General features: G+C 52.5%; 1 protein-coding gene across 1 annotated transcript in view; it reads right to left on the bottom strand.

Moving 5' to 3' along the window:
* The window catches only part of EFHD1 (EF-hand domain family member D1), a 49,900-nt gene extending 38,145 nt beyond the window's left edge, over positions 1–11,755 (bottom strand). Inside the window, exon 1 of the mRNA XM_030803177.1 lies at positions 10,965–11,755. Within this exon, the coding sequence (XP_030659037.1) occupies positions 10,965–11,260 (296 nt within the window). The 5' untranslated portion in view covers positions 11,261–11,755. The remainder of the gene's footprint in view (positions 1–10,964) is intronic.
* Between the last annotated feature and the right edge of the window lie 888 nt (positions 11,756–12,643).

The following is a 12,643-nucleotide window of genomic DNA, read 5'->3' as shown; positions in this document are numbered from 1 at the left end:
ACCATCCAGGGCAACATAGTAAGACCTCTCTCTCAAAAAAAAAAAAAAAACTGCTGGGCACGGTGGCTCACGCCTGTAATCCCAGCACTTTGGGAGGTCGAGGCGGGTGGATCACCTGAGGTCGGCAGATTGAGACCAGCCTGACCAACGTGGAGAAACTCCGTCTCTACTAAAAATTTAAAAAAAAAAAAAAATTAGGCCAGGTGCAGTGGCTCACACCTGTAATCCCAGCACTTTGGGAGGCCAAGACGGGTGGATCACGACAGCCTGGCCAAGATGGTGAAACCCCATCTCTACTAAAAATACAAAAAATTAGCCGGGCATGGTGGCGGGTGCCTGTAATCCCAGCTACTCAGGAGGCTGAGACAGAGAATTGCTTGAACCCGGGAGGCAGAGGTTGCAGTGGGCCGAGATCGCACCACTGCACTCCAGCCTGGGCGATAGAGTGAGACTCTGTCTCAAAAAAAAAAAAAAAAAACCAGCCCTGAACACCCCCCAACACACACTCACACATGACTTGTACAAAGGCCTCCAAGCCAACAGAGGTGCCCTTAGCCACAGAAGCCCAGGAGCCACTAAAGGAATGAGGACCATCAAGGCATGGCAACTCCTGGCCAAAGATAGCAGCTAGAGCCCCTTCTAAGAGGAGACGAAATCAGAGGCATGGCACCCCTGATGAGAAAAAGAATAAAAGAGGTTTGAGGAGGGGGTCTGAGGAGACACAGGGTAGCAGCCAACCATTTTTTAAGACAGTGAGCAGCCAGGAGGGTGAGGCAGAATGATCAAGCCCTCCAAACCCAGGGGGCAGGCCCACCATGCCAGGCTCTTTGGAGGGAGGAAGGGTGACATGAGATGGAGGCGGGGGGTTCACTGAGAGCTGGCCTAGGGAGCGGTCGGCACGGACAGCCCACCCAGCACCAAATGCACACACAGCACCCCTAGCTGTGGGTCCACCCCCACAGGCAAGAGAAAAATCACAGGGAAATCCCAGTGAAAATGACGTTCCGCAGGAAAGACCTCTGCATTTGGCCCCCAGGAATGGGCTGCTCCCTGCCTGGCCTCCAGAAACCAGGCCTGACATCAGTAGTCCCTCCCATGTACACAAAAACACAGATGAGCTGGGCGTGGTAGCACACCCTATAATCCCAGCTACTCAGGAGGCTGAGGCAGAGGGGCACTTGAACCCGGGAGGCGGAGGTTGCAGTGAGCCAGGATCTTGCCACTGCACCCCAGCCTGGGTGACACAGCAAGACTGCCTCAAACAACAACAACATCAACAATAAAAACACACAGATGGACATTGGGAGGCCAAGGTGGGCAGACTGCTTGAGCCCAGGAGTTTGAGACCAGCCAGGGCAACATGGTAAAAGTCCGTCTCTACCAAAAAAAAAAAAAAAAAAAAAAAAATTAGCCAGGTGTTGGGGTGGGGGGACTCAGGCAGAAGAATGGCTTGAGCCCAGGGGGTCGAGGCTGCGGCGAGCCATGATCGCACCACTTCGCTCCAGCCTGGGTGACAGAGCAAGACTCTGTCACAAAAAAAAAAAAAAAAAAAAAAAAAAACAAACAAAAACAAAGCACACAGATGGACAGAAAAGAGCCCTGGAACATTATTCAGTAAAAACCCACCTCTCCTTCCTCACTAACAGAACCCTGTTTTGGCTCCACCCCTCAGGGAATGGAAACTACACCTGGATGGACCAGTGACCTAGTGCTGGTGATGGGATGCCAGAGGCCGGCTTGGGGCACACATAGAGGAAGACTTCCTCATTGTTTATTTTTTCTTTCTATCTTTTTCTTCACTTCTAGCTGGTTATACTTTAATTTCCTCATTGTTTAGAAGAACCCTAGGTCTTTCCTGCCTCTGGATTTTGTCGCAGCTGATGTGACTCGGGGAACCTCACACCTTGCTACCTTGACGCCAGCACAGAGGGTGGCAGAGGGCAGAGGACGGAACCCAAGTCCTGGATGACAGCAGCAACCAACCATTGCCCCAGGGCCACCCTTGTCCTCTGGATGCCCTCATCCATGAGATGATCCATTTCTTTATTCATTAGTGAGTTTGGGGCAGAGTTTTCCATCATTTGAGCCAAAGGCCTCCCAAGTAATACAGGCAGAACAGCACAGATTGTCTCTTACAATCTTGTGTAAGAATATGCACCCAACCAGCTGAAGGTGACCCTCGGGAACAGCTGGAGGTGACCCTCGGGAACAGCTGCAGGTGACCATCGGGAACAGAACAGCATCAGCTTCCACTCTCTATTTCCTAAAGATCTTTACTGTTTTAAAGGAAATTTTCAATGGGGAACATCATAATTTGATAATGAAAAATAAGTTTTCCTTAAGTCATAAGATTCTTATCTCCCATTTCCCTCCAAACCAGTAGATCTCAAATTTTTCTGGGGTGAGAAGCCGTACATCCCCTTGAAAAGCAAGGTCTCCCAGCAGGTGTGAGAGTGCAATTCCACACACGATTGGTGAGAGTTCCAAGACCGGAGGTCAAGAGCTCCTGCTTCAACCATGGGGCTCAAGTAAGCAGACACCCAAGGCTAATTAGCTTTTTTTTTTTTTTTTTTTTTTTTTGAGACGGAGTCTCGCTCTGTCGCCCAGGCTGGAGTGCACTGGTGCAATCTTGCCTCACTGCAACCTCTGCTTCCCGGGTTCAAGTGATTCTCCTGCCTCAGCCTCCCGAGTAGCTGGGATTACAGGCACCCATCACCAAACGATGCTAATTTTTGTATTTTTAGTAGAGACGGGGTTCCATAATATTGGCCTTGTGATCCACCCACCTCGGCCTCCCAAAGTGCTGGGATTACAGGCGTGAGCCACCACTCCCGGCCTCATTTGTCTTCTTCGTTGGGAGTTTTTAAGCTCAAACACACCACGGACCACCTCTTAGGGGAAGCCATGGGAGGGGAAGCCATGGGAAGGCAAGCCTTCCTAGGGTGGGGAGTGTTACCCCGGGACTCCAGCTTCGAGCGCCAGCTGCCAGGCCTCCTCAGCCCGCAGAAGAAGCAGATGCAGGTCCTGCTCCTTCTCCAATGCTAATCTTCCAAAAGCAACTCTGGGGTCCTGGAACTCAGGCCTCACTACGCTGCCTACCCAACTGGGGGGACACCAGGCTTCAACTGTGTCCCCTCTGGACCTCAGGCAACTGATGGGAGGAAAGGCCAAGAAGTGAGAAAGGGGACAAATGAGATCAGGCTCTGGATTCAAGATTCTAAGGCGACTGCCTAGCATGGGGGCTGGCTAACTTGGGCCTACAGGCCAAATCATGCTCACCAAGTGTTACAGGAACACAGCCATGCCATTCCATTTGCATATTGCCTGTGGCTGCTTTCATATCACAATGGCAGGCTGCAGAGGGACAACAGAAACCTTAGGGCCCAAAGCCAAACAGATAGATTATCTGGCCCTTTACAGAACAACTTTGTCCACTCATGGCTTAGAAAGAATCTCGAAAGTCACACAGCCCATCTCCTAGCCTCCATAAGCTTTCGGCCGTTCCTAACTGCAAGCCTCTCACACCAGGGAGTCAGAGCACCTCCCTTCCAGTGAAACTCCAGAGAAAGCAGCTCACCACCTTGCAATACCTTTCGTTCCATTTCTCAGTAACTCCGATCGTGGCCAGGTGCAGTGGCTCATGCCTGTAATCAACACTTTGGGAGGCAGAGGTGGGCGGATCGCTTGAGCCCAGGACCAGCCTGGGCAACATGGCAAAACCCTGTCTCTACAAAAAATACAAAAATTAGCTGGGCGTGGTGGTCGTGCCTGTAGTCCCGTTACTCAGGAGGCTAAGGCAGGAGGGTCACTTGAGCCCGGGAGGTGGAGGTTGCAGCGGGCCAAGATTATGCAACTGCATTCCAGCCTGGGCCACAGAGAGAGACCCTGTTTCAAAAAATAGTAATAATAATACTAACTCCCACCATGAGAAGGCTCTTGCTTCCCAACGGCTGCAGCTTCCTTTCCTTGAGCCCTCACTGCCCTCCTTCTGCCATCCAAGGTCAAGCACTCACCACCCAGATCAAGTTCTCAGCCCCCATTCTCTGTCTCCAGGAGGTTCATCCCAAGGGCCTTCCCTGCTGCCTCCACCCAGGGCCTGAATCCCTTCACAGTCCTCAGTGGCTGCTCCTCCATGGCTGTGCCCACAACGACCAGGAGCCCCTGCTTTGAATGCAACAGCCTGAGGTCCGAGTGTCCCCAACTCCCACATCCTCTCAGGGTCTGCTCAGCTACTGGAGTGTCCTGCATGTGGGTGGTGGGTGGCTTCTCAGGGAGTGACATCCCTCCCATCCAAACAGCATCATCTTACATCCAGCTTGTTGTCAGCATTTGTTGAGCTTCTCAAGGGCCAAGACCCTTCCAGATTATACAAGTATGTATAATCTGGCACCTGGCAGGTGCTAAGCTAAATGAATGAAAAAATGAATGAGTGAATGAATAGCTCATAGCAGGTTGGAAAGGGGCTCATGGTGATCATCGTCATCATCATGATATGGTACCACAGGAGCACACACTAGCAGACGTATGGACAGTGCTGGCCACAGGACCCCAGAGCTGGGAACACTGGAGGAGACCTAAGTGGACTCTTAGGTCACTCGGCCCATCTTTAGAGACCCACTAGCTCAGCCACGACATGAACCCACGCATAACGTAGCCCCATGCCAATCAAAGCCCCTGCAGGTCAATGGAAGAAGTATTCCTGTTTACCAGTTGGACCGGGGGTACCACAGAACCTCTGCAGCCTTGGAACATGCAAAGCCATGTCTTGGCAGGTCATTGACCACAGGTCAGGTTTCATCTTGCTGAGAATGGAGGATCATGGTCCATGCTCCAATAACTCAAGGTGTGTCCCCTGCCAAGAAGCGTCTAGGATTTAGGATCAATGATGCCCTTTGGCCACCAACACTCAGGGGACACAGAAGCAGGAGGAGGCTATAGAGGGGTGTTCTGGGAGGACTGTAAGATGTGGAGGAGGCCAAGTGCAGTGAGTCACGACAGGTGAGTCTGAGACGGCCTCACCCGAAGAGTGGCTGTGGGAGTGAGCTAATGTGTGAGCACGCAGGTAGGTATGTGTGAGTGTGTGAGGTTGTATATGATATACAGAGATTTGTGAAGCCTAAAGCTAAAGACGAACGTGTGCCAACCCCAGATGTCAGTGCCCTGAGGGTGTGCTGGGCTCCTAAGATGAACATCAATTGTAGATGGCCTGGTACCCTCTAGCTCCCAAGACCTGATTCGTGGACTCTTAGGCCATTCGACACATCTTTGGAGACCCACTAGCTCAGCCACACCATGAACCCATGCAGAACATAGCCCCATGCCAATCAAACTCCCTGCAGGCCAACGTTAGAAGTATTCCTATATTAATTGGTCCAAGGGGTACCACAGGGCTGAGAGTATAAAGTTAGTTTGGTTGGTATGCAACAACATTTAAAAAGAGAGACAGAGAGAGAGTCTAGCCAGGCGAAGTAGCCCATGCCTATGATCCCAGTGCTTTGAGACAGGAGAATCACCTGAGCCCAGGAGTTCGAGACCAACCTAGGCAACATGGCAAGACCCTGTCTTGAGAAAAGAAAAAAAAAAAAGTTAAAGTCTCCTGGACCTTAGAGCTTTGAAATCAGTCACTTTTTAATAATCTTGCAAGGGAGAATGGGGAAAGGACTTTTCTCTTTTTGTATAATGTAAGACTTTAATAACTGTTTTTATCACTCAACTTCAAATTCCCATTATTCAAATTCTCATAAAATTTGATGGCTCTGTAACAAGGATGATGGAGGAGACAACCCAGAGAGAGGGAGGTGGGGAGCGAGGAATGAGGAGGAAGAGGGAACTCTCTACAAAGATAAACCCACCAGCAACTGTAGAAGCTCCTTCCAGCTCCTCCTACATGGGTTAATCATGCGTGCTGGCAAGTAAAAGCAGACAGCACTTAAACCGGTCTAAGACACAGTTCCAAGTCATGGGGTCTTTCTGCCAGAGACTAAGACTCAAAACAGAAGGCTGACCTAAAGCTATCCTCCAGAATTCAGACAAGCCCTAGGTCCTCTTACCCTACCCCCCAATTCAAAATTGTCAAATGTACAAACTCCAGTGCAGGTGAGAAAACTTCACATCTAAGGTGATCACTGTTGACTGAAGCTACAGCCAGGACAAGTCAGTACCTCTTGCCTTTCTCCAAGGAAAAAGAAAGCACTTAACTTCTTTCTTTTATTTCCACCCATCTGTCCCATTTTTAGAGTCAATTAACTCAAAAGATTAGGATGCCAGTATGCAGGCAGCCTCACCTCCACCTCCCCAGTAAGCCTCCCTAAGAGGGCTCACCTTACCTCTTTGGAAAATTCCCAGCCTTCCAAATCTACACCCGCTTCTCCCTCCTTTAGAGACAAGACTAAGGAGAAGAAAAAGAAACTGGGGGAGGAGAGGGGACGAGAAATGAAGAATTCCACGACAGCCTCACCTTTTTGGATTTCACTGGTGTCTTGGTAATGCGGGACTCTGGCACTGGCAGGACATCCATGACATCACCATTTCAGATTCTTAAGAAAAAGACAGCTTTCCCAGAGCCAAATGTTCCTCTTCCCACCCTCTCTTTGGGGAATTGAAACACAAGCTTTTAGTATGCTGCAAAACCTCGCAGCTACATTTTAAGATGTTGCCTTGGGGTCCTGCCTTTAAGTGGCTGCCCTCATTGCCTCCCTTTGAAAGAGGCCTCCAGATAAGTCCAGGGTAATTAAAATTTCCTGTCTAACCTTGAGTGCTCCACCAGCTCACGTTACAGCCACGGATACACACTGTAGAGTCAGTTTCTTCTGGGCCTTCTCATTCTTTTAAAATCAGGCCACTATTCTCTTGGCTCAGGCTATCCAGTAACAGGCTTGGAAATGGAGAGGGAAATTTCTCTGGCCGGGCTGATGATGCCTCTGGCTTCCCACACTCATTAGAAAACCCTCTTTCTTCTACAACCCACCATTTAGGAGCCAGCCTCATTTGTTAGGTCCTAAGGACTCAGGGACAAAGGACACCACTCCAAGAATCCAACAAACTCAGAGGCTGGGAAGGATCCAGTTTTTTTAAGCCTTGAAAATGTAAGAAATCCCTAAGCCAAATACTTTTAAACAGGAAAATCAAAATTAAACGATCAAAGCATGTCTCCCAGTATCTGTATGAATCTTTCTAGCCCCAAACAAAAAGACAGGGTGTACTTTGTACTGGTCTAATCAGGTTACACACTGCAAGGGGCCCAATGAACTAAGGCGACATCAGAACGTGAATCTAGAAACTGCTTAAAAGTGAAATTCTTAAGCCAGGCATGGTGGCTCACGCCTGTGATCCCAGCACTTTGGGAGGCCGAGGTGGGTGGATCACGAGGTCAGGAGATCAAGACCATCCTGGCTAACACGGTGAAACCCCATCTCTACTAAAAATACAAAAAATTAGCCAGGCATGGTGGTGGGCACCTGTAGTCCCAGCTACTCAGGAGGCTGAGGCAGGAGAATGGCGTGAACCTGGGAGGTGGAGCTTGCAGTGAGCCAAGATCACACCACTGCACTCCAGCCTGGGCGATAGAGTGAGACTCCGTCTCAAAAAAAAAAAAAAAAAAAAAAAAAGAAGGCCACGTGAAGACACAGAAACACACACAGGGAGAGCACCAGGTGCTCAGGGTGGCAGAGATTACAGTGATGCGTCCATACCACAAGGAATACCAAGAATTCTGGCAACCACCAGAAGCCAGGAAACAGGCACAGAAAGAGTCTTCGCTGGAGCCTCAAGGGCAGCACAGCCCGGCTGACACCTTGGTTTCAGACTTGTCAGACTTCTGATTTCCAGAACTATGAGAGGATACGCTTCTGTTGTTTTACGCTACCCAGTTTGTGGCATTTCATTCACGCAGCTCTAAGAAACAACCTCACCCAGCAGCAGAGGAGCTAACGAGTTCCTTCCACAGAACCCGGAAGCGCAAAGCACACAGTCCCAGGGGGACCCGGAACTCACCAAAAGGCCAGGTCACCACTCCACAGCTCAAACTGTGGGCTAAATCAGGTTCAAAGGATAAAGTGGACTCAGCAAAGTGAATTATTAAACAAAAAAGGACAACACAAAATGTGCACTTTTTTTATTTTTTTGAGATGGAGTCTCACTCTGTTGCCCAGGCTAGAGTGCAATGGCGTGATCTTGGCTCACTGCAACCTCCACCTCCCGGGTTCAAGCGATTCTCCTGCCTCAGCCTCCTGAGTAGCTGGGATTACAGGTGCGTGGCACCACGCCTGGCTAATTTTTGTATTTTTAGAAGAGACGGGGTTTCACCGTGTTGATCAGGCTGGTCTCGAACTCCTGACCTCGTGATCCCTCTGCCTCAGCCTCCCAAAGTGCTGGGATTACAGGCGTGAGCCACCGCACCCAGCCAAATGTGTACATTTACCCAAATTACGGATATGTGATAATCTAAAAATTAGTGGCTAAAATCCACCGGGCCTTCAATATAGGCTGAAACATGGAACTAAATGCATCGCATACATGAATTAATTTAATCCCCACAATAACCCCACATGGCAGGTCCTGTGCTTTCCCATTTGACAGAAGGGAAAACTGATGGCACAGAGGTTTTAAATAAGCTGCCCAAGGAAACTTCCAGGTAGCAAGTGGTGGGGCTGGGGTTTGAACCCAGGAAGCCTGCCTCCAAGTGCTCGCTCTTCCCAGCCTCACAAGACTGCTGCTGCAATGAGTAAAATCTGGAAGGTAATCCAATAGAAAACAAATTGGTGTGTTACATTTTCTTTAGTGTTTTTAACATTCTTATGTTATTAATTTAAGCTGTTGTGGCCACACCACCACCACCAAGGATGAGCCATCTGAGAATGGGGACAACACAGAGAGGAAGGTGGCATAACAAAAAGAGAAACTAAGCACTGATGGCAGCACCAAAGCTCCTAGATCTAGCCATACCTGAAGCTAGTGATGGCTTTTTGGTTTCCGCAGCCAAATTATTCCCCTTTTGTTTATGCCAATTTTGGTTGCAAGTGACAGAAAACTCAACCTAGAAAGAAACACCAAGTACTGGTCGAACTGTTAGCTCTGCTGGGATCCCAGGCCACACACTGCCTTCCCCTTAGCTTTTTTTTTTTTTTTTTCACCCTTGAGACAGAATCTCCCTCTGTCACCGTAGCTGGAGTGCAATGGTGTGATCTCTGCTCACTGCAACCTTCGCCTCCCAGGTTCAAGCAATTCTGCCACCTCAGCCTCCCGAATAGCTGGGACTACAGGCCTGCGCCACCACTCCCAGCTAATTCTTGTATTTTTAGTAGAGATGGGGATTCGCCATGTTGGCCAGGCTGGTCTCGAACTCCTGACCCCAGGTGACCCACCTGCCTCGGCCTCCCAAAGTGCTGGGATTACAGCCGTAAGCCACTGTGCCCGGCTCCCCTTTGCGTGATCCTGGTCCAGTACCTGTTTGCTCACAGATGCCACCTTGCTTCGTCTCCCAAGACCCTCTGAGCGTATGGACTCTTTTTATCACTCTTAGGTAGTCAACTACAAGTTGATCTTTCCAAAGATTGTTTTATAGGAAAAATAAAAGAAGCCTGAGTGGCCACAAGAAAACTTGAAGATAAAGGTCCCTCCCCAAGATCCCCTGAATCCAGCTGGACTGGGAGGAACTGGTGGGGTCTGGGAGCGGCCCGGCCAGGGCAGTCTTCCCATGAAAGGCATTACCCCAGAGAAATCAAAGGGCTCCAACAAGCCTTGCCTCACCCATTGCTTTTCCATTTTCGCCCCAGCCGCATTCTTTAGCCCCACTCAGCCTTCCTGAATTGCCCGAACTAGACCCAGAAAACGCCACAGATTAGTGCCTGGAAGCCAGACAAAGAAACCAGGGTGTCAGGGAGGCAGAGGAGGCGGAGGCTCCCAGGTGGCGGCTCTGCAAACCTCCATGCAGGGGCAGCGGAGGCTCAGGCGACGCAGCGCCAGCCACAGCGCCTTTAAATAGAACCTCCACGCGGAGGGCAAACACATTCCATGCGCTTTTAAAAACGCCCAAGCATGACCTGGCCGGCGGCCTCAACTCCCCCAGGCATTTTTCCGGTCTCGGCTCAATTCTGGAAATATTAATAGCTCGGTTAAGAGCTTACCGGGTGCAAAATACTTTTCGGCCTTAAAAGGCAGGGGCCGTTACTGCTCCCACTCTCCAGATGAGGAAACTGAGATCCAGGGAGGTTCCAGGCGACGAGGTGGACTACTGGGTCTCTATCGCCTGCCTCTGGCTCAGTGTCTCCCCAGGTGGGCGGCTCCCCGCGCACTGGGGCTCACAGAGCAGGACCGGAACGAGCCCCCGCCGGACCGGTGCCAGCGGCCAAGTTCGGTTCCCACAACAGCCACCGCCGCCCCCCACCCCCCGCCTCGCGCCCCCAGGAGGCTCCCGGGCCGCGCTTGCTCCAGGAAAGTCCTGAATCTCTCACAACGAGTTTACCAAACTCCCTGTTCTCGGCCTCCGCTCATTCATCAGACTCCGCGCTGCAGCCAAGGATTAACTTTCCCCTTTTGTTTTGAAAGATAAAAGGCCAACAGGGGCTAATTTTTCCCTTGGGGGATACAGTGAAAGCTGGCAGGTGAGGCGCGGCGACGGCTCCCTTTCCTAGAAGTTGCTTTCGGAGCAAATCTCCGGACCGGCGGGCGGAGGGGGCGGGACCAGTGGTCGGCGTTGGGGGACCTGGAACTGGGGCCCGGCAGCCGCCGAGAACTTTTTGGGCTCCGTGCCGGAGAGCTCCTGCTCCTGGTGTCCCCCCTCTTCGGCCCCGTCCCCCACCGTGCCGAGATACACCCGAGCACGCAAGATCTGGCTGCGTTGGGCCAAATGCTACCTGCACCCCCGGGACCCCTCCCCACACAAACGGGGCCAAGGACTTCGGACCAGAAAGCCCTCCCGCTCCCTCCCTGGTCCCGGGGGCGAAGGGCGCGCAGCGGGAGCTCACAGTTTGAACATGCTCTCCAGGTCCTTGATGAGGCGGCGGCTGAACTCCGGGAACTCCGTGTAGGGGTTGAAGACCCTGCAGCGCCGGGGCCGCGCAGCGCCCTCGTTGATGTCCAGCCGCCGGCTCAGCTGGGCGCTCAGCTCCGCGTCCGCGCTGGCCGTGGGCGCACGGGCGGGGGGCTCGGGCTCGGGCTCTGGGGCTGGGGCGCCGAGGGGAGCCAGCTGGGGGCCACTCTCCTCGGCCTCCTCGCGCCGCAGCCGGCGCTCCAGTTTGCGCGCCAGCTCCTCGCTGGCCATGGCGGCGGATCGCAGGACGCAGGAACGCGGGGACGCGGGACGGGGCGCTCCTCGCAGGCTCGAGGCTCTACACCACTCCGCTGAGGCGGCGGGGACCCGGCGGTTGGGAGGGTCTGAAGACTGACGGGCGGGCGGGGAGGGCGGGGCGGAGCTGCGGCTTTAAGGAGGCGCCAGGGTTCAGAGACCGCCAGCCTGGTGGGAGGAGGCCGCGGGTGTCTGCGCGTCCCGGAGACCCCGACCTGCTTCCTCTCCTCGCGGTTCCGGGCGGGAGGCTGACCTTCCCCCCGGGACCAGGCAGGGACCCTCGGATCAACTCCGACCTTGCTGCCCCTGTCAGCTCCGGGGAAAACCGTAGCGGGAAAAAGCGTCTCGACAGTTCAGGCGGTGCCTTTCTTGTCCCCCAGAAGTAACCTGACTGGAAGCGCTCGCGGCCCGGGACAGACTGGGTGGGGGAGGCGAGCGCCCCCGAGCGACACCCACGCGTCCCCCGCGTCTGGGAGTGGTTCCCACCCTCCCCGTGGTCAGGGAGTGGGAGGCGCCCGCCCGGAGCGCGGGGCGGGGGAGCTGCTTTTCAAACACTCATTGAAATGAAATGTTTCCAAAACATGCTAAAAATACTAAAAACAAATAAGCAAACAAAAAGAGGGAGAGCAAAGGAGCAGAAAAAAACTCCGGTTTTCCCTGGAGGCAGGAAAGCAGCGCAGCTTCAGGGACTCGGGCTTTTTTGCGTGAAACCCACAAGAAAGAGAAGAAACCTGGCGCGGAGACTCACACCCGCAATCCCAACACTTTGGGAGGCCAAGGTGGCGGGATCTTTTGAGCCCAGGAGTTCGAGACCAGACTGGGCAACATAGACTGTCTCTACAAAAAACTTTTTAAAAATCAGCCAGGCGTAGTGGCGCTCGTCTGTAGTCCCAGCTACTCAGGAGGCTGAAGTAGGAGGATGGCTTGAGCCCGGGAGGTCGAGGCTGCAGCGAGCCATGGTCAGGCCACTGCGCTCCAGCCTGGGCGACAGAGTGAGACCCTGGCTCTAAAAATAAACGAAGAAGGAGAAGGAGGGAGAGGGGGAGGAAAAAAGAAAGGAAAGAAGGAAAAGAAGCTTGAAAATTAAATCAGCATTTTTAACAAGAGGATAAAAACAAATACAGTCGTCATTCTCCCCAAGGAAGGCTGATGCCGCTGTTACATCAGCCAGGCGTTGAGAATCTTGTAAACACGGGTCCGTCCCCGCTCGAGAACGACGCTGCTCTGACCCACCGTGGGCTGATGACTGGGGTGGGTCAGTGACCCCGCTGGACTGTGGTCGTCTGAGACCCAGGGACCAGCCTTTGGCATGCGAGTGCAGGGCATGCGGGGGACCTGGGTTAAAATGTTATTTTTAAA

The sequence above is a fragment of the Nomascus leucogenys genome, chromosome 22a, assembly GCF_006542625.1.
Source record: "Nomascus leucogenys isolate Asia chromosome 22a, Asia_NLE_v1, whole genome shotgun sequence".
Taxonomy (NCBI): Eukaryota; Metazoa; Chordata; class Mammalia; order Primates; family Hylobatidae; genus Nomascus; species Nomascus leucogenys.
This window is presented reverse-complemented; position numbering and strand designations above follow the sequence as displayed.